The sequence below is a fragment of the Cannabis sativa genome, chromosome 1 (assembly GCF_029168945.1).
Source record: "Cannabis sativa cultivar Pink pepper isolate KNU-18-1 chromosome 1, ASM2916894v1, whole genome shotgun sequence".
NCBI lineage: Eukaryota > Viridiplantae > Streptophyta > Magnoliopsida > Rosales > Cannabaceae > Cannabis > Cannabis sativa.
The window spans coordinates 2,693,320-2,720,255 of NC_083601.1; the positions used below are offsets into that span (position 1 = coordinate 2,693,320).

Sequence of the window (26,936 nt, forward strand, 5' to 3'; positions counted from 1 at the left end):
TACTTATATTGGGACTTGAACAGAGACTCATACTTGAAGCTTGGACGACTCGTGCAGAAGAAGATGAACTGAGAAATTCTCATCCACTTTCTCTTTCTATCTTCATCTTCTTCTTCTTTTCTTTTTACTTATTTTATGTTATTCTATATTATTTTATAACACATCACCTTTTATTTGAATTTTGTATCTGAGGTAATAAAAAACGATTTATAATGGTAAAAATGGAAATAAATTCTGCAAGACCAAGTAGAGAAGATTAGACGTGAAATGACTGGAGAGAGAGAGAAAGTGAAGGGAAAAAGGAAATAGTAATCGTCTTCGTCAGTTTCTTTTCATCATAACATTTTTCCCGCCAAACTCACAATTCCATTTTTTCTTTTTCTCTTTCCGGACGACTGACCTTTCCTTTCCTTTTCTGCACTCTCTCGCTCTTTAGCTTCTTCTCTTTAGGGTTTTGTTTCTCCCTTATTCTTTTAACCCTAGACTAGAAGAAGCACACCTCAGTCATGGGGGACAATGGAACCTCTTCTTTTCGGCAATCCAAAGCAGGTACCGTTAGAAGGATTCGATTGGAGAACTTCATGTGCCATAGTAATTTGGTGATTGAGCTAATTGACCGGGTGAATTTTATCACTGGTCAAAATGGAAGTAAGGCTCTTCCTCTCTCTCTCTCTCTCTCTCTCTCTCTCACGCGCTCTGTTCTTAGAATTTAAGGTGTATGGTTGAACGTATTTATAAATAGTTTTGGGGGGCTTTTTATATATGGGGATGTTTTTGAGTTGGAGAAATTTCAAATTTTATGCCGAGTGAGTTTATATGGTGTTCTTAACTTGTTTGCTTGATTTCATGCTAGTAATTTGCTTATTGATTAATTGATTGTTTGGATATTCAGGTGGAAAAAGTGCTGTCCTCACTGCTCTGTGTATTGCATTTGGGTGTCGAGCGAAAGGGACTCAAAGGGCTTCAACGCTAAAAGATTTCATCAAAACTGGTTGTAGGTTTGTGTTCAGTTTTCCTTTAGCCTTCATATTTTAATCGCTACATTTTTCCTGTAACTACGGACTAAGAACGTTAGTTGAGGTGAGACTGTAGGCATTCACTTCCTGGAAGTTTATTTATTGTTTTAGAAACTAGCCTGTATATTTCTTTATAGATTTTTTTTTTTTTTGGTTTTGTGTACTAGTAGTAGAAAAGGGTGTCTAGTTTGAATATTACTTTCGTATCTTTGCCTATCAAGTTCTTATTTTTGTTGGTTGTTTGTTATGTTTTTACAGTTCCACTGTTGTTATTGTTGAAATAAATAACGAAGGGGATGATGCGTTTAAGCCAGAGACATATGGTAGTACCATAACCATAGAACGCAGGATTTCGGAATCTGCAAGCACCACTGTTTTGAAAGATTGCCGAGGTTAGATAAACTTGGTTTTTCAGGATTTATGTTTCTTTAAGTATTTGATACTAGAAACAATCCTTCACATAGTATGAATTATAATGTAGTAGGTTTAATCTTTGGATTTTGACAAAAAAATAATTTTGAATTAAAAATCACATTTTATTATCAAAGAAACTAAATGGAGCATCTTAGATGGAAGTGAGAGTTTGATATATGAATATTAAGGTTAAGGAATATAAATTTAAAGCTGGATTGAAGGTGGCGATGTCTAGAAGTACATAATGAATCTTAAATATATGTTATTTATATCTTTAGATTAATAGTCAATCTTATATGAGAATTGAGAGGTTCCTTCAAGCCAAACTGTTTAAGTTGCGAGCTTCGCAGTTTCTAATATGTGGAAAGGAAGGACGTTAAGTGTGAAAGTGTTTAGACAATGAGAGGAAGAGTATGGTAAGAAAGATGAGGGTTTATATCATAACTAATTGGTGATATTAGAGTAATTCATGTTCTAATAAATGGTATAATGTTATTGGGTATTTAATTCATCTTTTCCTTTCTCCTTTGACAGGTAAAAAAGTTACTTCTAAGAAGGACGAGCTTCTTGAGCTAGTAGACTATTTTAATGTGAGTATTTATTGTTTCATTTGCACTTTTTTTTTTTTTTTTTTTTAAAAATGTATCATTATATACATACTAGCATGCTTAACTTGTAGTTTGTGTTGATGAGCCTAGTTGTCTCTTAGCAATGGAAATGTTTATGTAACACTTAGATTTCGTTGACGGTTATTATTATTAGCATGTTTTTTTTCTTGTGCATGTATTTGCTTATTGTATTTTTGTCATTTGTTGTGCATGTAATTGTATTGGGAGTTTCAATTAATGTGGCAACGTGTAATGGTAATCATAAATCTGGAGGAAGGTGGCTAATCAAACACTACGGGGAATGAAATATTATGCAGCTCTATATGGGACTACCTTTAGGTGGTAATTCTCTCCTATATTTGATTTTAGGTATCTTGTGCTTGGCGAATCAACATGAGGCTAGATTGTTGGAAGAGAGTGATAGGATCACACATCGACTAAGTATGGGCTTAGTTGGTAGTTTATATTCACTTTTTAACTCTCTCATGGGTGGGGGAGGACTAAACTTAAATCATTTTGTAGCCCTTCCAACTTATTTTGCTTCACATATTAGGATTCACAAGAAGTTGGTGAAGTAGAATGAGAAAGAATTAAGAATGATGGTTGTTTTATTGAAAGGAGTGATAGGGGTAGAGAGGAGTCATTTGGTCTCATGGGAGATTGTTTGTAGACCAAAAGAGTTTGATGGATTGGGTTTAGACAACATTTTGAATTGGAATAGTTTTAGTAGATGTTAGTTTGTTAGGAGGCTAGGCGTGCTGTTGGCGTTAGTTATGACAACTTTGTCATAACTATTTCCAGTTGTAACATATGCTTTCTATACACTTGTATAAAATTCCTTGTGGTATCATTCATTCATTCAATAAGACTTTTTCTTTCAAATCGCAAACTCTTTCTTTTCTATTTCTACTCCCTTCTCTTTGTTTCATTATGTTTAAGAGGCCAAACGTGATATCAGAGCCTTTTCCGCCATTAATGGTGAACATGGTGTCAGGTCCTTGTGGTTAGCTTCTCTTGGCACTCAAGGTAAACTCAAGACTGCCGAATCAGAATAGTATACTTCTGATAGTGGCTAAACCAACAACAAGGGATCCAATTGAGGTTTATATAGTAAAATTCAGTATAATCTTTTGATTAAACTCAGTGACCATAATTTTCTAATGTGGAAACAACAAGTCTTTGCTACCGTTCGAGGTAATAGATTTCAAAGCTACATTCATGAAGGTTCTTTACCACCAAAGTTCCATTTAGATGATGATCAACAAATCAAGCATCGAACACCGTCAATTGGGCCTTCATTGTTTGGGATGTTAAAGATTAACTCCTTGTTTCTTGGATATTGTCCTCGATGACTGTAAGTATTCTCACAAGAATGGTGAGTAGCAATACTTCAAGTGGAATTTTGAGCACTTTGAAGAAGTATTTCACTTTCGAAGTTTCAACAAAAATTTTGGAGTTTCATACTAAGCTTTAGAAATTGAAAAAAGGTTCAATGTCTCTCAATGAGTATTTGGTCAAGGTAAAATAAACTATCTTTTAACCTCAATAGGATAAGTCTTTCTTTAGTACCAGAGATCATGTTGCTGCCATTTTTAAAGGCTTTCATAGTGAATATAATACTTTTGTTATCTCTTCTAATACTCGAATTGAAGGATATGAGTTTTAGAAATAGAAGCTTTGCTTCTGACATCTGGATCTTGAATTGAGAAGTCTTCGACATAAATCAATCTAAGTGCTCAAATATTTGTTGAAGAATTTGATTCTTCTATTGAAGCCAATATCACCATTGTGGTTGGAGGCAACCAATTCGTCTTGACCTTTTCATTCTCAATATCCAACTAATTCTTCTCGACTCTCTACTACACATAGTTGATATCATGGAGGTCTCACTTGAGGAACAAGCTATTCATTTTTTCCAGTGCAATCCTTGTTTTGGTGGAGGTGGTAGATTTCCTAGTAATAATAGTTGACCTCAGTGTAAGCTGTCTTCGGTTTGGCCACACTGGTCAGGATTGTTTTTACCACTTTGACAAGAGTTTCACATGTGTGTCTCCAGCTGTAGTTGATTCATTAGTTCCTCCTGGATAGTCTTTTCAGACGCAAGCTCATGTTACTTTAGTTTCGAATGAGCTAGATATCATTGGTATACTGATTCTTGGGCTACAATTTAATGCACTCCAAATCCTCATGTAATTGTTTTAACCTAGATGGCTTGAAAGGGTTGTCTTGCAAATCAATGTTCAAGAAATTAAACACATGAAGGGGTGTAACCATTTAAACTCATGTACATTCATATGGAAACCTTCTAAGTGGAGGTGTTTGGATGGTCAAATTCAACACACACAAGAATTTACAAAGTCACAAGTTATTTGAGTTGATTTTTTCGAAGTTAAAAAAAAAACTATGCGAAAAGATTTTTCTTTTTTTTTTTTTGGAGATATATGCAGAAAGAACATGGAGTTTAGCATTCGTTTATTTTCTACATTCTCTTTGAGGGGGATGCTTGGCAATTTTTTTTACAATAAATAGGGATTAGATTGGGTACAGTCAACACATCGCTAAGCTATTGTGCTGCAAGTGGAGGGTTGAGGTAGGAAAAGGGGACTTCTAGAAAAAGAAGTAGAATATTGGTGCATGTGAGAGGTATATTTGCTATCCTTTATGCCATATGGCCGGAGAGAAATAGCAGTTTTTAACATTATAGAAGCAAGTGCTATTTAGGATAGAGTAAATTTATCGGTGGCATATGGATTTTTATCACCAAGGATTTTTTAGTTTTTTTTTCATGGTAGGATTTAGTAAGAATAAAGATCTGCGCACCTCTGATCGACGCTTAGCTCTCAAGTCGTGAGTTCTTCCTAAACCTAAAGTGAGGTCTTTGCCTCGTATGGGGAGATCGGTACCAAGTGGGTCACTCTTCCAAGATTCAATCTTCCCCCTGTTCTTTCTTTTCTTTAAGTTAGTTTGAGCTAGGGCTCTGCTCCCCACTTATTGTATAAGGGAGCCATATTTTCTTCTTCTTCCCCAGGTCTTTCACAATGTGTAGCTTGCTACTATCACTCAAAGAGAATAGGCGAAGAGATTCTTCTCAAATAAAAATCATTTAACAAAGAAACTCTTTTTTTCTTGAACTTAATTAATGAATTTACTGTAAAATAAAGTTTCAATTTTAAAACAACTTATTCAATGGGAACCAAAAAAATTGGAGGGTAGCACATGTCATTATGGCTGTAATTTGATGCAAAGCTATTATTTTTTTATCAGATATTAAGTAGCTTCTGGGCTGTAACTCAGATGATATCTTATTAATAATAGCCTTTGTTTCTTCTTGTTGATCAAAGACAAACGGATGGCTGTATTGCATAAGTAAAACATTATGATTGTGGTGTAGTTCACAGGTATAGCATGTCATATTTTAATGTCATGATATTCATACTTCTACTCTTTTTCTCAAAGGAAGATGAAAGATTCAATAATTTTTTAAGCTACATAAATATTATTCTTGTATCTTTTCTTAAAGTTAGATGGTACTATCTCTGCTTGTTTAATGGGTGTCTACTCTGTTGTGCTTTGTATTCTGCAGATTGATGTTGAAAATCCATGTGTAATAATGAGTCAAGACAAAAGCAGAGAGTTTTTACATTCTGGAAATGACAAGGACAAATTTAAGGTAGTGTCTTCCAGTGTTTATATTTATAGTACTCGTCCAACTATGCTACTCTGACACTTTTTTTACTCAGTTCTTTTTCAAGGCTACTCTTCTTCAGCGAGTCCATGATCTTTTGGAAATGATTGATCAGCACCTGAAATCTGCAAATGGTACTGTTTGTGAGTTAGAGGATGCAGTTAAACCAATAGAGAAGGAACTCAATGAATTGCAAGAAAAGATTAATAACATGAAACATGTTGAACGAGCATCGCTAGAGTTACGGGAGTTAAAGAAGAAGCTCGCTTGGTCTTGGGTATATAAAGTAGATAGGGACCTTCAGGAACAACGTGTAATCATTGACAAGCGTAAAAGTCATATACCTGTTATCCAATCTAAAATTGATCGTAGAATGGTAAGCAGGACTCTTATCAACTGTAAAATTATCTTGTTGCAACTACACTGTTCATCATAGCTTAAAAAAATAATTATTTTGCATAATTGTGGGATTACTTGAAGTTAGCAATTTATTCTTATTGGTAGACTGTATGGCCTTTTATTTGGGGTTTCTCTTTTTTATGTTTGGATGAATTGATTTTTCTTAAAAATAATCTATAGTGTCATGATAATTATTTTTTCTCCTTTTTTGTTTGTTTGTTGGAAACTCACGATTTTGTATGTTATGCATATTTTAGAGGGTGTTGTAGCATCAGATGCAAAGGAAAAACAAAAGATAATACCACTCTAAAAATGTGTATACAATAATCTTATTTATTTTTTTACTTAGAATTAGAAAGCCTAGCAATTGAAAAGTTGAATAGCTTAAACAATAACATGATTATTTTAGAGGGTGTCGTAGTGTCAGATGTAAAGGAAAAACAAAAAAAATACAACTCTAAAAGCGTGTATACAATACTTTAATCTTATTTATTTTCTACTTAGAAAGCCTAGCAATTGAAAAATTTAATAGCTTAAACAATAAAATGTTTTTTTTTTAAAGTTATCTATGTTATGGTAGCAATTTTGATTTGTTTGTGTTGTGATTGTTTTTTCAACTTTTCTCTCAGCTCAAGCTCTCTTCTGTTATATCATTCGCCCTCTTCTCTCTCTTTTAGGCAGCTAGATTTATATTACCGTTTTAGTTTCTGCTAGTATAATACTACTAAGACAGAAATCCAATGCTTGAGAGGAAATCTGAATCTTTATTGATTTCAAAATATAATTTATAATTTCTAAACTTATTTGATATAATTTGCTATCTCTCAGAAAGTATATTTACTTTCTCTACAACTCAAAATGAATTCAGATACCTAATCAATAATCTGGTTAGCTATTTATATGTTCAGGTCTACTAAGGCATCTTTGACTGAAACTTATTCCTTGGCCAATCACAACACAAGTGTTTGACACACCAGTGAGCTTAATTAGAAACTAGCTCAACACATCAGTAATTACAATTTGAAAGCTACAGGTTCTTGTTCCTCCTGGAATAAGTGAGTCTTATGGGGGCTCTAACATAGTATTGAGCTGAAAAGATTTCAATGTGCAAATTTTGTCTTGACATGGTCATGTTTGGTTGAAATTTTCCTTGCTTGACTTTTACTCGTTTATTGTTTTGAGTATTGTGTTTATTGTTTTTTCTTATACGAAATTTATGAAATCTTCAAGCTTTTTACCTTTACAAGTTTAACATTTGCATTTTGCTGAATTTTCTAGTTGGTGCAAAGAAACATATCTCTCCGTGTGCAGTTCATTATTATTATTATTATTGTTGTTGTTGTTGTTGTTGTTATTATTATTATTATTGTTATTATTATTGTACTTAGTCACAGCAACATGATTTAGAAGGTGTTGCTGAAGGTTGCTTCGATGCCAATTGGTTATATTATTAAAACATCAGATATCTTAATGTAGATTAATTGATTGATGTTACAGGAAAAAATGGAGGAATTAGGGGATATTTTAGCTAAGAAGAAAAGTCAAATTTCATCCTTGATTGGAAAGATGACTGAAGTGCAGAGAAGGAAAGATGAAATACAGCATAAATTGTCCTCGGTTTGTTAAAAGACTTATCAGTGATTTTATTTTATTTTTTAGGTGTGGAAGTCATGTGAATAAAGTTTGTGCCCTAGCCTTTTTTCTTTATGCTTTCATCATTATATTTCAAATATGCTAAGATAACTTACTGTAGAAACCGTATTTATCACACTTGTCTTGTGATACTAGGAATATAAAGAGAGATAAATTTGCTTTTAGATTTTTCAATGAAGTGCTGAATTTTTTATACTTTTGTTGAGGATGTGCTTTACTTCCCCCTGTTGAATAGGTTTTGTTCAGTTTCATTCTCGTTTCTTTTGTGAAAAGTTATTCTTCTGTTTCTTATTGATACAAATGTTTCATCAGGCTACCAAAGAAAAGCTTCGGCTAGTAGAAGAGTATAATCACAAACTTAATGTCATCGACAATTTGTTTAAGCGTTTAAGTTCTTATGAGAAACAAGTGCAGGAAATTCACGATCGCCATGTAAAGAATACACAGGTTTGTCTATTTGCTATTACTTGTCGCACTAAAAAGATGTAGCATGTAGAAAAAGTAATAATGCGGAGCCAAAATTATTTTTGAACTGAGTTCATTGTTATTTTATTTTGTTTAGTACCATTCGGAATACTTTGTTGTGATGATATTTATCATGACTAGGATCCTTTTGATAAGATAACTAGCGGTGTCCTTACAAAAACATTTTGAAAAGTGGATTGCATTAGTTGTTGCATTTTACGTAGGAAATAATTGTAGTTATACACTACTACACTGCTCCTCACAAAAAAGTGGTTCCAAGTTCAAATTCTCTCTCTCTCTCTCTCTCTCTCTCTCTTTGTAGAAAAAGAATAAAAAAAATACATAGGAAATAATTAGAAACCTGCATAAGATAATGCACAGAGAAAATAGCAATATACATATATTTCATTTAAAATTAATAAATAATTAATGTATTCAATTGAGTATGTCTGATTTGGCAGACATCTCAGTAGCTACATAACTTTCTGTTGTCTCCTGGGATCTGGCATTGGGGCATATGAGGTGTTCCTTGCGGGATTGGATAGCTGGGATCTGGATAGGGAAATCTTTTCTATATTTTTTTTTTTGCATTGGAGAGCTGTTTTTTTACCCCTAAATCAATCCAACTATCCTGAAAATGACATTTAAGGAGAGAAATCACAAGTCACAATAAGGCTTTTGTTTTCTTTGTTGAAAACAATAATGCTATTTTTGGCCTGCCTCACCAGAATCTGAGGTTACCATCAGGTTCAGGTCGTCTGGATATCCAACAGTAGCCTTGAACTTGAAAGAGGAGCTACAATTATACCATTTCTTGTCGCGTTACTTGAAACTGAAAGTAGAATAAATTAATATAAATTATAATTGACAATTAAAGTCAACAAGGATTTAGCATATGTATATTTACACAAGTCTAAGAAATAATTTTCACAATAACATATTAAGTTGCTATTATCAATTGTTTATGGGAGTAAGTTGTGGTAGGGAGTTACAATCAATATGAAATTTAATGGATTGCAGGCTGAAGAATCTCAAATAGAGGAGAAGCTAAGGGAACTTGAGTTTGAGTTTGAGAATGCTGATTCGTACTTTAAGAGGTTTAATGATTATATAATCTGTTTACATATTTCCTTTTCATTTAGAAAGCTTTGACTTAATTCTGCTTGGCCTACTGATATTCCAGCTTGAAGGAAGAAGAGGATACTTTATTAGAAAGATTAAACAAGATGGTGATAGACATCCGGAATATAGATGAGGAGGTACACAGGAATTAGTGTGACTGTTAGATAAGTTGTAATTGATACTGTCAAGTGTAATTTGTGTTTTCTCTTTCCTTCTATTTTACATGCATCCATATTTCTAATTAATCTGATTTCACACAAAGCGTCATTTTTCTTTCTCAGTTTGACTATATTTGTAATCAAATGCCTTCTTAGATACACAATTGTCAGAAGCAGCACAAAGAGTTGTTAGATAATATAAGTCAGCTCCAGCGGAACCAGACTAATAAGGTTTGATAGTTGTGCTTGTAGATGCCTGTAAGAACAATATATCATTTACTGCAGATAGTTGTAATGATCAATTGTGATATTTTTAACCTACACAGGTTACTGCATTTGGTGGAGATAAAGTTATTAATCTGCTGCGTGCCATTGAGAGACATCATCGGAGATTCAGAAAACCACCAATTGGTCCAATTGGTGCTCATTTGGTAAGATTTTGTAATGTTTCTTGATGACAATAAGTTGAGTAAATTTGTATAAATATGAAAAAAGCTCTATATGCAAAGCCATTGATACTAATTCTAATTAAATTCATTGAAGCAGAACAAGCATGTTAATTAATGTTTTTTCATTGCAGTTGTTAGGGTGGGTCTCTCCCTTTATATTGTTATTATGCAAGACTAGTGTAGAATAATTGGGATTGGTCTTATCCTATCTGGATTAGGAGATTTGCTAGTTTATTTAGGGTGTTTTATGTTGGCAATTTTTTTTTTTTGGAAATTCTTGCCCTATCAGCTAGGTGGTTGAGGCTCACATACAAAACTATTTTTTTTAATTGAATTTATTTTCAAGTCTATTTTATTTTTTTGGTTTAGTCTTTAGTTGACAGGCTTTAGCTCCTAAAGTATTTATTTTGCCTACAACTATTTTCATTCAAAGCTTGAGATTTAGCTTTCATTGGAGCAAGCGGAGGCATTGACTTAGAGGTTAACTCACAACTGACCTGTGTTCAACATTTCACTGGAAAACATTGGTTTATGACAATTAGCAATAATCACACACGAGTGAATATTACAATAGACTGGGCTTGTCTATTTAAAAATATTAGTATTTTTGTTTTGTGGCTTCCACCAAATATTTTCCCTTCTACAGTTCTACTTCCCCATTTTAATACAAGTTATCTCTCTCTCTCTCTCTCTCTCTCTCTCAATAAAAAAAGTGAAAACAGACGAGTGTGGTGGGTTTACCTGAAAACTTTCTTTTATTCTTATTTAGGGCCATTTTTTTTTACGTCTTTCCATTTTTTTGCTTGAAAACCTTATTTAACATGTCTTTACTGGTAATGTTCTCTTCGGTCATTTTGTATATTATACACCCTGTGAAACTATTTTTGATGGGAATTGTTTGTTAATCTTTCTCCATTGAAGAGCTTAAACTTGATCAATTACTTCTAATGCTCTTTGGGATTCAGACTCCATCATTATGTTGCTGTTGTTTGCTCTAAATGAATGCTTTTTTTAACAACTTGCGCGAATCATAACTTAAGTTTTGATTTGGTAGACTTTGGTTAAAGGTGATAAGTGGGCTCCTGCTGTCGAACAAGCCCTTGGAAGGTTGCTCAGTGCTTTCATAGTAACAGATCATAAAGACTGTCTTCTTTTGAGGTCATGTGCAAAGGAAGCAAACTATAACTATGTTCAGATTATAATATATGATTTTTCACGACCAAGGTATCTTGATTATTCTTATTTATTTACTCTTTTTCAGTTCATCTAAGGTTATTGAACTTATAATTATAACTGATGGTGTGTATTATTTTTTGTTGCAGGCTGGATATTCCTCAGCACATGCTTCCTCGAACAAGTCACCCAACCACTCTTTCATGTCTTCATTCTGAAAGTCATACTGTTTTAAATGTTTTAGTTGATGTGGTAATTTTACTAGTTTTATGTGGCTTATGGATTGGTACATAATTTATCCATTTACATTTTGATGTTATTCACTACTATTTTTTTCTTCTTCTTTCAAACGTGCATTTATTTATATAAAGAACGAGCAAATCATGCTCTTGTTATTCACCTCTGTGAAGTTTGGTGGATATATTTTTTCCTGCTTCTTTCTTTTGTTCTTTGGAATTTTCCCCTGCCTGCTACAAAAGAACATAAAACTGTTTGCGATTTTCACTTCATAATTATGTTTCCAGGGTAATGCGGAGCGGCAAGTATTGGTTCAAGATTATGACATTGGAAAAGTTGTTGCTTTTGATTCAAGGAACTCAAATTTGAAGGAGGTCTACACATTAGATGGCTATAAAATGTTAGCAGCGACTTCTTTTTCTTCTCTATCAAATGGAAAGTTCATTCTTTTAACACTATTCTGTTGGTGCTTCATCGTTGCCAAGTTGGGCACAAATACATTTATTTATTTGTCTATTTTGATTTGCTTTGCATCCGCAACTGATGAAACGTAGTGTGGCCCTTGAGTAGTATTACAGCACCACTAAGCTTTTTGTTTTAACTGTTTGGGTGTTTATTTTTTGATTGCTTAGATTTCTGTCATATTTGCTTACTTTGAAAAATTCTCTTTTTCTAGGTTTTCTCGTGCTTCTGTTGAGACAATTCTTCCTCCCAACAAGTCAACTAGACCTCCACGTCTTTGTAGTTCCTATGATGAGCAGATTAAAAATTTTCAAAGCAATGCATTAGATGTACAAAAAATAGCTCAGGAATGCATGGGGAGGAAAAGGCAGGCAGAAAGGGAAGTTGAAGATCTTCATGAAAGCATTCGAAACATAAAGGTACTTTTTGTTTTGGTAGAAGTTGATAAGCCCTCATATCACAATTCAATAGCAAGAAATTGAAGTAACAGTAGAACAATGAAGAATTGAGATAATATCCCTGTTGAGTGTTATTGAATTAAAAGGCAATGGTTACAAGCTTAGAGCCCTATAAGACCCCTGTTGTAAAGAGAAGTCCTCAATACATGCATAAACCCCATAAACCTCTCAAACAACAATATAATATCTTGCACTCTCACTCCACAATTACAATAATACTCTCCTAAAGTAAAAGAAAACACACTATCCTTGAGCAGTAGCATTCGTACCTCTCCTAACATAAGTAAAACGGACCTTGGTCCTAACATTACCCCCCTTATAGCTCGAACCTTGTCCTCAAGGTTGAAAGTAGGAAATTGGTTACGGATGGTCTCGAATTTCTCCCAAGATGCTTCAAACAGTGTTTCCACTAAATTAAGACTTCAACTTCATCACCTGGACCGTTGGGACCATGGCCCACATTCAGCACAGTCTCTGGCTCCACTTGAAGCTCCAATTCAGGGGTGAGTTGAGGAGGGAAAGTAGGAGATGAAGAGGCAACGCCCACCACAGCTTAGAGTTGAGAGACATGGAAGACGGGATGAACTGCAGCAGTAGGAGGTAAATCAAGTTTGTAAGCCACAACCCCAACACGACTCAAGACCCGAAATGGCCCATAAAAATGAGGAGCCAATGTTTTTTGTTGGTAAGGACGGAGTTTGACAAAAACTAAGTCACCAACCTCGAAATGAACCTCCTAACGGTGTAGGTCAGCAGCTGTCTTCATCTTGTGTTGAGCACGGAGGAGATGCATTTTTAGATCATCAAGGAAGGCATCTCGTTCTTCCAACAACTGGTCCACTGCCGTGATCACCGACCCGCCCAAACGGTGACGCTCTAAGGTTGGAGGGTCTCGTCCATACAGGACCTTGAATGGTGTGCAACCCAAAGATGAGTGGAAGTTGGTGTTATACTAATATTCCACCCAAAAGAGCCATTTAGCTCACACTCGTGGCTTTTCAAAAGCAAAACAACGTAAATAAGTCTCAAGGCAGCGATTAACGACCTCAGTTTGTCTATCCGTTTGATGGTGAAATGCTGTACTATGCTTCAGTAAAGTCCCTTGTTCTCGAAACAATTCAGCCCAGAAGTGGCTAAGGAAAACTCGAGCTCTGTCGAAAACGATGGAGCAAGGGATACCATGGAGCTTAACAACATGTGTAATAAATGCTTCAGCCTCTGTCTTGGCAGAAAACGGATAGAGAGGAATGAAATGGCCATACTTACTCAAACGGTCCACCACCACAAGCATAGTGTCCACCCCTTCCGAGCAAGGCAATCCTTCAATAAAATCCATGGTGATATCGTCCTAAGCTTGCTCGGGCGGCGGTAAAGGCTGCAGTAAATCGACGGGAGACATAGCCATGGTTTTATTGCGTTGACAATCCTCACAACTCCTTATAAAATTCACCACCTGCTGCTTCATTTCAGTCCAAAACACATCAACGTGTAGCCACTGGTAAGTGCGAGACTCTCCAGAATGCCCCCAACTGGGGTCACGTGATATTCCTTCAAAAAATAGGGCAAGAGAGATGAATTGGCAGTAAGAACCACCCTTCTGTTATACATGAGTTGCCCATGCTCGAGGGAGAACTCGGGTACTTTCTTAAGTTGTTTTAAATCCGTGCACATCTTGGCCAAGAAAGGATCAGCCTTGACTTCACATTGGACGAAGTCCCAATCCAGCCAAGAAGAAGTGGTAAGCATGGCAGATACTGCTGGTAGGACGCGCGACAATGCAGCAGTCGCCTTATTAGCTATCCTGGGTTGATAATGGATCTCAAAGTCATAACCCAACAACTTTACTAGCCATTTCTGATGCAATGTGGATACTAAACGCTACTCCAAAAGAAATTTCAAGCTCTGTTGGTCGGTTCAAACTAAAAATTTTTGACCCAACAAGTATGTCTGCTATTTAAGGATACCGAGCACTATGACCATGAGCTCTTTCTCGTAGATAGACTTCAATTGGGCGCGAGATTTTAGCACTTGGTTGAAGTAGGCGAGTGGCCTACCTTCTTGCATTAGAACAACCCCTAGACCGTAGCCGGAAGCATTCGCTTCGATCACGAACGACAGAAAAATTAGGAAGAGCCAATAACGGAACAGTAACCAAAGCTCGTTTGAGGGCTTCAAAGGCAGTTGTAGCTTCGTCATTCCAACTGAATGGATCTTTCTTTAATTGCTTCGTAAGGGGGCGAGCAATGGGCCCATACCCTTGCACGAACTTCCTGTAATATCCTGTGAGACCCAAAAAGCCCCAAAGCTCCTTCAAAGTTTTCGGCATGGGCCAAGTTAGCATTGCTTGTATCTTGCTGGAGTCAACACACACCCCTTTGCCTGAAATAATGTGACACAAGTACTCTAACCACCGTTAAGCAAAACAACACTTCTTTGTATTGGCATAAAATTGGTGTTGTTCTAAAGTCTCCAAGACCACTTGCAGATGAGATAGATGGGCTTCCATAGTGGGGCTGTAAACTAGTACGTTGTCGAAGAAAACGGGCGCAAAACGACGAAAATTAGGCTTAAAGATCTCATTCATGTTGGCTTGGAAGGTTGCTTGCACATTAGTGAGTCCAAACGGCATAACCACAAACCCATAGTGTCCTTCGTGAGTTCGAAAGGCTGTCTTAGGTACATCCTCAGGTCACACTCGAATTTGGTGGTATCCCGACTTCAAGTCAAGCTTCGTAAATACTTGTGCCCCATATAACTCATCAAGAAGTTCATCAATTACTGGTATGGGGAACTTATCAGCTACGGTTTCCTCGTTGAGAGCCCGATAATCCACACAAAAGCGCCAACTTCCATCTTTTTTATTTACCTATAGCACTAGGCTTGAGAATGGACTCACACTTGGCTGGCAAATTCCCACCTTCAACATTTAACACACCAATCTCTCAATTTCATCTTCTTGAATATGTGGGTATCGGTAAGGGTGAATACTAATCAGAGTCGTTCCGAGACGAAGGCGAATAGCATGATCACGAGGTTGTGGAGGTGGCAGTGTGTTAGGCATTTCAAAAACTCTAGAAAATTGTTGAAGCAACCCAGCCATAGCTGTTGGAACCCGGTCATCACTTTCATTGGCACTTGTATGACTCAACTCCACCACAAGCCTTCCTGAGCCACTTGTATCGTTTTAACTAGGGGTGTTCATCCAATCCAATTCGCACTATTTTGCTCATAGTGCATCCGATCTGCACTAAGTGCGTTTCAATTTTTGGATTCAATCCAATCCGCAAAAGTGCAGATTGGATCAGTTTTTCTGGATTAGTTACTTTTCAATATTTATGATTAATATATTTTTTTTTTTACATAACTAGCAACAAAATAAAACAAATTATAATTATTTTATATCTCCAACAACACATTACAATAAATAAAATAACAAATAACAAATTTAAACGAAGAAAAAAAAATGTATGTATAAAAGAAATGTTTACTTTTATTTTAAATTGTATGTAGAAAAAAAATTATATATAAGAATAATCTATTAAGTTTTGAAATATAATTGTATTATATATATTAGATTTTTAAATTGCTATTTTTTTACATTAAAATATTATTTGTATATATAATTTTTTAATTTTTTTTATAAAGATGTATAGATTAGATTAGATTGATTACTTTTACATGTCAATTAACATTCAATGCACGTAAGTGCGAATTTTGAATTTTTCAATTCAATCCAATCTGCACAAGTGCGGATATCCGCACTTTACGAATTAGATTGGATTAGATCGACTATTTTATGAACACCCTTAGTTTTAACCATTGTTTTGAGGGAGACCCGAGTCTTATGGAGGGTCGGATCTCCTCACAACTCCACTGTTCTGCCCCCCACTTTGAATCGCATCACCCCTTCTTTCCATTGGTGATACGTTTCTCCTAAGCTTTCCAACCACTAGACTCCCAAAATCACATTAGTGCTTCCCAAGGCTAGGGGTAGAAAGTCTTCCACAATATCTACTGATTGAAGGGTCCCCCTACACAAATTCCTGTTCCCTTCACTGCTTCTCCAATTCCCATTTGCACTCCATAAGAGTTAGTAGGTGAGACGTGAATATTATGTTTGGCCACCAGCGAAGAAGCTATGAAATTATGAGTAGCTCCATTGTCAATTAGAACAGTAACCTCTTGACCATAGACACTTCCCATTAATTTCATGTTTTGTTAAATCTACCACCGAATTCAAAGAGACCTCCACCACTTGCGCCTCCTTTAAACCTTCCACCTCGGCACCCTTTGATTCATCCATGGCTAGCATTTCTTCTAATTCTTCAAAATCATCTTGGACCAAAATTATTTGTAATTTAAGAGCCTTACATTGGTGACCACAAGTCCAAGGACCATCACACTTGTAGCACACCCCCTAGCCCTTTTTTTTTTGGACTTCTATTTCTGTCATACGTCGATATGTTTTTGGTGCATCTTTGGCCATTGTAGTCGAAGGGAAACGATTGTAAATCCCTTGAGGATGACTGTTTGGGTTTGAACTTGGTCCTTTAGAATTGGGCCAATTTCATGGCCTATTAGGGTTACTATTAGTTGACCCAACCATATTAGTGACCCCATAACTCTTACTTGGGCCTCCACATTTATTCGGCCCAACACAAAAGGCTCGAACCACTTTTGGGTTTGCTTCAACAACCTCAACCATCTCCATCGTCTTCTCTAAGCTGATGGGTTCGAGTAATCGCAGGGTGCCCTGAATTTCTTCGTTCAGCCTCTTCATGATGGCTTATCCCAGCAGAGGCTCTACGACAGCTCCGATCGATACAGTCAGAGCTTCGAATTGTTGACAGTACTCTTGTACCGTGGTGAATTGATGCAACGCCAGGAATCGATCATACGTCGTCCCCTCGTGCGCTGGCATGAATTGTCGGAGGAGGTTCTTCATTTCGCCCCAACTTAGGATTTCTCGGCGGCTGTTCTCCCAACGAAACCAGCGAAGAGCTGATCCCTCCAAGCATAAAATTGCCGCCTCCAATTGCTCTTCCTTGGATGGAACTCAGCTCGCCTCACACCAAAATATCGCGAATCTCATTAAACCAAAATATCTATCTGCTCGATTGGACCCCGTAAACATCGACAATTCGATCTTCCTTGGACGGAACTCAGCTCGCCTCACACCAACTTCTTCTCGGTTCTGGTTTCCCGACCAACTAGACCTAATTAGAAATTGAGACGACTTCCCCACTGGGCTTCGTGGTCCATCGGTAAGCTCTGTAGCAATTCTAGCTTGGCCTCAAAGGATCAAATCCATTTTCTCCTTGATGCCTTGGTCATGGGCGTTAATCTTCTCTTATATTGAATTCCATTCTTCTAGAACTTGTGCTTGTGATTCCTCATCCCCTGCTACCAAGTGAACCGACTCCACTATTTTTTTTTAACTTCGAGTATACGTCATTCACCAAGATTGCCTACTCTGATACCAATTGATAAGCCTTAAGATCACAATTCAATAGCAAGAAATTGAAGTAACAGTAGATTACAAGCTTAGAGCCCTATAGGACCCCTGCTGTAAAGAGAAGTCCTCAATACATGCATAAATCCCATAAACCTCTCAAACAACAATATAACAGCTTGCAATCTCACTCCACAATTACAATCATACCTTCCTAAAGTAAAAGACCCACTACCCTTTGAGCAGTAGCATTCTTACCTCTCCTAGCATAAATAAAATGCACCTTGGTCCTAACAGAAGTGTATGCATGATCTTTTGATCAATGTTGTCTGCTTATTCTCTCTATTGTGATCAGTTATGGTTGGTTTTTTAGTAGACAGTGATTTGTTGGAAAACTGGTTACAACTTTTTCGTGTCTTAGCTTTTCAGTTAGTTTGAGTATTTTTTTTATACACTAGCTTTACTGACTACCGAGTATGTTATTCATTGCAATATGAATTTAGTTGCATGAAATTGCTTTGCTATTATATCTAAGGTATTGAATGTGTCACTTCGTCAAATTATACTATTGATTTCTAACTCTTCCTTCTTTGCATCTATAATAGAGAGAGTGTCATCATGCTGAGAGAATCTCCGTTTCTAAGAATATGCAACTGAGAGATTTTAAGAAATCATGTGCTGCTGAAGCTAGTGCATCACCTGCATCAACAGTTGATGAGATCCATCAAGACATTTCAGTTTGTGCCACCTTTAAGTTTGAATTTTAATACATATATATTTATATATATATATATAAATTTTAGAATGTTCTATCTATATTTTCAATAATTTCTTCGTTGTTGTGAGGTGTTTTAGAAAATCCAAGAAGAGATACAACAAAAAAAGATTTTGCTTGAAAACTTCAAAGTCCGAATGTGTGAAGCTGAGGATAAAGCCAATGAACTTAAAGTATCGTTTGAAAATTTACGTGGTAAGTTTAAGGTTTTTCTTTTATTTCTTTGAATGATTGACTCTACCACATGTAAAAACGGGTTTAAATGTCTTTACTTTCTCTGTGAAAAAAATAGAGTCCGCAAAAGGTGAAGTTGATGCTAATGAGAAAGCGGAGAAAGATCTTATGGATATCGAAGAAGAACTACATTCTTTAGAAGAGGTGTTTTACCATCTTAAAAAAATCTCAGATAGTTACCTGAACTATTTAAGCCATTACCATGTTAATCTTAACGTTTTAAGTCACCTATTTTTCAGGAGAAAAATTATTATGTTAGTGTAATGAGCAAGGAGTTTGATGAAATAAAGAATGCAGAGGCCGAATATGAGGAACTTGTCCTGCTCCGCGAGGTATCATTTATGTCTTTTCTTTATGATATGCTTTGTAAATTTCAGGAAATGGTTTCATGAATAGGACTTTTTAAGACTTTAAGAAGTGTGCTATTAAGAAGATATGAAAGTTAGAAGACTTCTCTGAACTTTCATTCATGTGAACCTGTCCCATGATTTTAATTCTTCCTTTATACTCTTTTTCTGGCTCCAAGGTTGTATTATTCTTTTAGCTGTAGCTATGCCACATAAATTAATTTCTTTTGTACCAACGCTGAAGCTTGAAGTTAATTACTGTAGGCCAGTGACAAGAAAGCTTCTATTATCTGTCCTGAGAGTGAACTTGAAGCTATTGGTGGGTGCAATGGTAGCACCCCAGAGAAACTCAGTGCTCAAATCACAACACTAGATCAAAGGCTTAAGCAACAGATCCCTAGGTATCTGTACAATCAATCTGTTTTTATATCTTATTTTTATTTTTGTAAACAAGAGGCAAGCTTTAGTTTAAATTTAAAATAATTTGCTTTTTTTCATTGTGGTTTATTTCTGCAGATTTTCTGAATCTATTGATGATCTAAGGGCAATGTATGAAGAAAAACAAAGTATGATTTTGGGGAAACAGGAAAAAAATAGAGATTTCCGGAAAAAGATTGATGTAAGTACAAATTAACAGAAGAAAAGATTACTTTAAAGAGAAGTAGCATGATTATTCAATGTTTGGTCAGCTATTTTCTTATGTTAATGCTTGGCTTCACAATAATATTAAATTAAAACCAGCAATATCTTCTATTTGATCCTGGTTTGCAATTTTGTTTCTTCTGTAGCATGTGATGTTCTTAGATTTCAAAAGTTCCCAGCTGTAAAGTATAAGTTTAATGGGGAAAACAGGATAAATAATTTGAGAGGAGCTTCTCTAAAGATTAATTTGAATTAAATGTCCAGTTTGTGTACCAGTACTGTCTATGCTTGACCTACCTTGCTGCTTATCAGTTATCTTATTATTACAGTATCTGTATTGTATGCTTCATTTCTTTGTAATCGGTTGTGTTTACTGTTTATGTCCTCTTGTTTTCCAGTTAAGAAAAATGATGCTAAATAAGAAAATATTAATGACTAAGTTAGCCTGTTTGTGATGTTACATTCCCAAGTAGGAGGATGGTTTGGAGTCTTTAAATGTCATGTTGCACTGTTAATGTCTATTGTTCTTTTGACACCAAGCTGCAGTTTGTGATAGTAAATTAAGTTATTTATAGCATAGAGACAATGAGTTGATGGTAATTAAATACTGTTCTGGTTTCTCAATGTTTTTTTGGATAAATTTCAGTCACCACACGTAGCATTTATCCAATTACCAAAACCCTATCATGGGTTTATGCTGGATCCTCAATGTTATTATCGTTTTCCTCTTCTGCTTTAGGTTTTTTTTTTTAAATCAAAGTGCCCAACTTATTGCAAGTTACTGTCCCATTTTAAATTAGGTCCTTGGTCATAAATCTTAGTATAGTTGTTTTTGTTAAAATAATATATAAAAATAAATCTTAGTAGAGTTGTTTGCTAAAATAATATATGAAGATATGGAGGATTGTTTTATTGTTGCATGAGGTATCTGGGTGATGCCAATGATTAATTAGAATAAGTGGATAATTTACTGGTTTGCACTAGGACATAGATGCTATTCTGAGGAAACTGTCCATTTCTTTTAGATATGCTTTGATGGAATTTAAATAAAAGCTGTCATTGGGTTTCTTGTGGACTTTTCTTTACAATGTTAAATTACAGGCCCTTCAGAAAGCCCTGGACACACGTCGAACTAAGTATCAGACAATTGCAAATAAATTGAGCCGTCAGATAACATGGGGGTATGAAATACCAGTTCCCAAAAATAATTTACATAAGATATATGGTTTAATCCCACTTTTTGGTTCAATGATATTAACATCTTTTTTTTTTCCTTTGTTCCTTTTCATTTTTTTTTGAAAAAATCAGTTTCAATAACAAACTAGAAAATAAAGGGATCTGTGGACGTATCGATGTTAGTTATGAGGATAGAACCCTCTCTGTTCATGTAAGTGTTTTTTTACTTCAATAATTTGGCAGTCTTCCATTATCCACTGATTCCATCTTTCAGTAAAATACTTTATGCCAAATACTTGGGCAGCTTTATATGGTGGTTTGCCACTGTTTTTCCTTTTACTATCTTCTCTCGAACTTATCACGTGCTTTACAGGTAAAGATGCCCCAAGATGCATCAAACAGCAGTGTTCGTGACATTAAAGGACTTTCAGGTTTTCATTTATTATTTTTGCTCAATGTTTTATCTAGTTTTTTTATTTAGGCTAATTAGTAATTTTTCTCCCTGAACTTTGACATGTACTAAATCGTGCCCCTTGAATTTTTTTGGCCGTTAAAAATTCTCCTTGAACTATTGAGATTGTTAAATTTAAGGACTTTTGTCTAATTTTAGTAAAAAATTCTAACATGGATGAAAGTTCAAGGGGCATGATTTAGTACATATCAAAGTTTGAGGGGCATGATTTGGTAGATATCAAAGTTTGGGGAGCATGGTTTAGTACATAAACAATCACTGAAACAGTAAAATTGAATGAAATCAGACAAAAGTCTTTAAATTTAACAATCTCAATAGTTCAGGGGGAATTTCTAACGGCTAAAAAAGTTCAGGGGCACAATTTAGCACATATTAAAGTTCGGAGGAAAAAATTACTAATTTGCCTTTTATTTATTTTGAAGCTTCAATGTGTACTTGAAAGTTGCATTAGTGTACAGAAAGGCTGTTTAAATTACTAGTACTTTTTGGGTTTGTTACACTAATAATATTTACACCAATATCATACCCTTATACGATACCCCTCAACTGGAACTACTTTAACTTAGCTTCCTAAGAAGGGCTATGGAAGTGATTGTCACATAATGGAGTTATGGTGTGGATAGTGTTAGGTTACTGTTGTAACAATAAGATTGACAAAATGCAAAGGTAGACCATATTCATTTTTTAAAGTTAATAATTTATTGTGTCTGATACTGTTTTTATCTTACAAATTATATGATTCTGTTTAGATGTCAGATTTTATAAATTGGAAAACCAATGTGTCTCGTTGTAATTTTTCATTTTTGTTTTGATTCTCTAGAATTCGTTGTAGATGTCAAATTATATAAATTGGACTTGTCATTTAACTCCTGGTGTGTATCAGGTGGGGAGCGTTCGTTTTCAACTTTGTGTTTCACTTTGGCTCTTCATGATATGATAGAAGCTCCATTTCGAGCAATGGACGAATTTGATGTATTTATGGTAGGAACTTATTTCTTATATATATATATATATATGTGTGTATTTATATATATGCTACCTCATCCTTCATGTTAATAGTTGAATGCCTAAGTTTTTGTTTTTTGGTTATATTTTTTTCACTTTGATTGTTCTCATTGTTGTACTTGACGCTGAAATTTTTGAATGACCATGTTATATTACTACTAATTTCAAGCTTTTCCCATTATCTTCAGGATGCTGTAAGTCGGAAAATCAGCTTAGAAACTCTAGTGGACTTTGCACTGGTTCAGGGATCCCAGTGGATATTTATTACTCCTCATGATATCAGGTAAGGTTCAATACATATTTGATGTGATATAACCTGATTGATATTCGGTTGATTGCTTTGTGCATGTGTACAGATGTGACCCAGTTGATCCTGACTGGGTCATGTTTTAATATTTAAAAATAAAATATTAATATTTTACTTGTGAATTGAACCTGTTTGAAACTGAGTCATTGTCTGTTAGAAACGTTATTGTAATTCAACGTAATTTTCTCCTCATTTTTAGTGAGTTTCACCACATCTTTGATTTTAGATATTAGGATTTTTTCCCTTTTTCTTTTTAAAAATAAAATAATAACTTGATTTCTCAATCTCCGTTTTTCTCGCCTTTCATCCTGTTTTTAGGCCTATCTGATATATGTGTGATCTTGTGATGTCTATATGGTGAAGTTAAGCTCTCTGGTAGACATGTATTTGATCATTTGTGAAGTTTATCTTGGGAAAATTTACATGCTATTTGAATATTTGGCTTGAAGGGTCAAAACTGATTACAAAAGTTGATCTAATCCAATTACTGATTGAATTAAATTGGATACTACATGTAAATTAGATTGTGTTCAGATTAGAATTTTAGCCCACATTCTTTGATTGGATTGTATCACATTAATGAATGTATGTTGGATAGTGAGTATCATATTGAGCGAGGAGATTCGTGTTTTGTTTTGACAATATTTTGGTTTCAAGTCCTGCAATGTAGTTTACCCAAAAAGGTAGTTCAAATGGTCAGCCATGTCTTTTGGTCCCACAAGTTTTTAGATTTGAGTCCTAATGGGGTACCTACATAGTAATTGTTGGTTATAGTTTCCTGGTTTCCAAATATTTTAGGCCTAGAAAGGATCCTAGTTTACCCAAATAAGGTCTTGAAATTTAGTTTGTCTCAAATTTACGGATTGTAAAATTTGTGGAATGGTTCTTTTCTTTTCCCTCTGTGGTTTTGATTTGTAGAACTAACTTGTTTTGGTTATGATACAGCATGGTGAAGGATGATGTGAATATAAAAAAACAGCAAATGCCGGCCCCTCGTTCTTGAATCTCGAGTATTCTTCTTTACCAATGTGACTGCTTTGTGCACTTAGTTTAAAAATCTGCGTTTATTCTTCATTTTAATCTACTTGGAATGACAATAATCTTATCATGGAAGAATGAATGTTTTATTTAGATTATGTTGTCAATTTCACATTGACCATGTACTTGTCTGGTGATGATGGTGTCAATATGTAGTTCTATTCTTCATTGACTTGTCAGTAGATATATTACTAATTCAACTCGTAAAGGTGAGAGACTGTTATCAGTGATGATCACCTTAGCCAAGCCCATGATAGGGCTCTTTACTTGACATCATCAAAAGAAGAAAACTACACAACAAAGTTTGAATATCCAAATTCCCATGTGCAAATGCCTTTTCATTTTCTTTAAGTTGAACTGTGATGAAGTTTAGATTTGGGTACTGGGATTTTTTTTTTCTTTCATTATTATCAATCCATGATTATTAAAACTACCACTTTTTCACAGGCAAGTATTTCAATAAGTAGTTTACTTTCCTCGAAGAGCAGTGGGGGAGATTTTGAATAATAAACGGCTATTTTGATGAGTCACATCAGTACATGTCCTCTAAATTATTGAAATAAAGCATAAGATGTCAGTATGATTGATAGTGAGGAAATAAAGGGAATGCTAGAAAAAGCTGGGGGAGGAAAAAAAAATAAGGATCAAAGTGAAATTTCAATTTAGTAATATTATAAACTTTATTTCCATTAAAAATGATCGATAAATATGTTCAAATTTTTGTTGTTGTATCTCACAAAAACATTACATCTCTAGTTGTAGTTGAATTTCGGTGACTACCAAGTCTTTTTATTTTTTTTTTACTATTTTTATCTTGCAAAACATACCACACTTAGAGCAACTCCAAGTAGGCACTAAAATTTGGATTTGGTGTATGTAATCCATTCAATGTAGCAGCAAATTGAAATTGAACATCATGTATGTCGTGTGGCTACAGTGAGGCACTGTAGCTACGACATTCTTTTTTTTATTATTATTGTTTTATTTTCAATTTGTAATTATTATTATTATTTAATTTATATTTATGGATATTGATAATATTATTATTTGTATTTATAAGATTAAAAATGTTATTTTTACAATGTATTCCCTTAAAATAGATCCATCGATGCACTTTTATTTGTTGCTTTTGAGAAGATTTTTTAGTTTAATTTTTGTATGGTCGTTTAAGTTATAGCTATTTAAGACATCTAATAAAATTTTGAGAAATTTAAAAAATTGAACACGCCGAAAATAGGGGTCAAACAGTTTGTTGCACGCAAAATTCTTTTATTTTATACGAGCGTGAAATAGATTGTTTCCACCCTATTTTTGGCGTGCTATTTTTTTTTATTTCCTTAATATTTATATTTAAGATCATTACTAAGATGGAAATAATTAATTTTATTTCAATCACCATCTAAGTATAATTTTATAAATATTATATTAAATTCTTATTTTTTGAATTTTAATTCTTAAATAGAATTTAATGAGATTTATTTATTAGAATAATAAAGAAAATACATTTTAAATAATGAGCTTTATTATTATTAAGATATTCGATCTCCATTGTGGGTTTTACACCGCGTTTGTTTTAGTGAGTAATCCTCCCTAATGGAGGAACGTTCATTAGCAATTTCGCACCGTTCAATCTCGCATGATAAGTGGTTTGTAAGTGTTTTATATGGTATAGATCACCCTAATGGTGGCGACCATATTTGACTTGCAAATTGCGAAACAATGGTAGAAGCTCATAAGATAGAATAGCCTTGACTCTCGCCTAAACGGGACAACGCTGGATTCTGATCTTGATCGAATAAAAGGTTGCTAGGATGTTTAACATTTTAGATGAGCTGACAACTCTATTCAATGGATGGTAGCTTTGACTCTCGCCTAAACGGGACACTGATATCAGTTTGTTGAAAACCTTGGAAATTATTTAGGATTGAATTTTTAAGTATTTTTTCATATCATTCCTACTTGCTATGTGCTTATAATTTTTGAATTGTTTTTGTGTGTTAAACCATTATTTAATTTCTATTTGTTGATTTCTATTATTTTGTAGTATCCTGTTTTGTCAAAATGAATCCCATGTTATCACTGTTGACTGAAAATAAGCTGAATGGATCTAACTTTAATAAATGGAATGAGAACATTAATATTGCTCTCATAGGAGAAAGTGCCTTGTTTGTTTTAACTGAGCCGTCACCTGAAGTGCCTGGGGACAATGCATCCAAAGCTGTGAAAGAAAAGTATGAGCGTTGGCAGAAAGCAAATGACGAAGCTCTATACTTTATGCTTTCTAGCATGGTTGACACCCTCAAAACTCGGTTTTCTAAAACTGAGAAGGCTGCTGAAGTTATGACGAAGTTAAATGAGCTATTCGGTAAGACATCGCTTCAGTCACGCTTTGACGCGACTAAGAAGTATATTAACGCACGGATGGAACCTCATCAAAACGTGCGTGACCATGTTCTCCTCATGTCCAGTTATTTTCAAGAAGCCCAGGATCATGGTGCTGAAATGGACAGTGCTACTCAAGTAAGTCTTATCTTGAATAGCCTGACTCCAGCATTTCTACCATACACATCAAATTATGTCATGAATAAGAAGGAAATTGACTTTCATAAATTAGTCAATGACCTTCAAACTTATGAAAATTTGATTGGAGGACCCAAGAAGAAAGGGAGTAAACCTCATAATCCTGGTAATGGTAATGGGACGATAAAACCTGAAGCAAATGTTGCCTCTGCTTCAAAGCCCAAATCGAAGAAGAAGTGGAAGAACACCAAGAAACGAACAAAAGCCATGAAAAAGGCTGCTCCTTCTGGTGATGCTACACTTAAAGGAAAGTGTTTCCACTGCAATGAAAAAGGTCATTGGAAACCCCAATGTCCTAAACTTCTTGCAAAGAAACAAGGTATTTCCATTAATAAACTTTAAGAGTTTTATTGAATTATTATCCAATTGGATTTATGATTCTGGACTAGCTTTGTTTATTTGTTTTCTTCTTCTAGGCCAAGCTACTTGAACTCAAATGAGTTGGATCAGAAAGCTGGACCAAGGGTGAAATCGTCCAGATGAAGATGAAGCTCTTCAATTTTTGAATTAATTGTTTTAGTTTAAGACAATTTGGATTTCAAATTTTAGTCAGGGATATTTATCCCTGTTTATTCTCATATTGTTGCAATTTTTTTTAAATAAAGTTTT

At 34.8% G+C, this 26,936-nt stretch overlaps 1 protein-coding gene across 1 annotated transcript; it reads left to right on the forward strand.

Moving 5' to 3' along the window:
- Nucleotides 1-228: 228 nt before the first annotated feature.
- LOC115706037 (structural maintenance of chromosomes protein 6A) lies at nt 229-23,915 on the forward strand. The gene is made up of 28 exons (XM_030633537.2): nt 229-648; nt 893-998; nt 1,275-1,408; nt 1,965-2,020; nt 5,622-5,708; nt 5,779-6,099; nt 7,620-7,739; nt 8,088-8,222; nt 9,261-9,337; nt 9,424-9,499; nt 9,677-9,751; nt 9,847-9,951; nt 11,024-11,193; nt 11,292-11,394; nt 11,667-11,779; nt 12,056-12,260; nt 18,357-18,488; nt 18,607-18,721; nt 18,819-18,904; nt 19,000-19,092; nt 19,372-19,508; nt 19,624-19,726; nt 20,851-20,930; nt 21,058-21,136; nt 21,299-21,356; nt 22,281-22,378; nt 22,591-22,685; nt 23,655-23,915. Exons 1-28 carry the CDS (start codon nt 507-509, stop codon nt 23,710-23,712), a joined length of 3,159 nt encoding a protein of 1,052 aa, XP_030489397.2. The 5' UTR covers nt 229-506; the 3' UTR covers nt 23,713-23,915.
- Nucleotides 23,916-26,936: the final 3,021 nt, after the last annotated feature.

Coding starts and splice junctions, on each gene's coding strand:
- LOC115706037 (XM_030633537.2), top strand. CDS start 507: ATGGGGGACAATGGAACCTCTTCTTTTCGGCAATCCAAAGCAGGTACC. Junction 8,223..9,260: donor GCCATGTAAAGAATACACAG/GTTTGTCTATTT, acceptor AATGGATTGCAG/GCTGAAGAATCTCAAATAGA. Junction 19,509..19,623: donor CTTAAGCAACAGATCCCTAG/GTATCTGTACAA, acceptor TTATTTCTGCAG/ATTTTCTGAATCTATTGATG.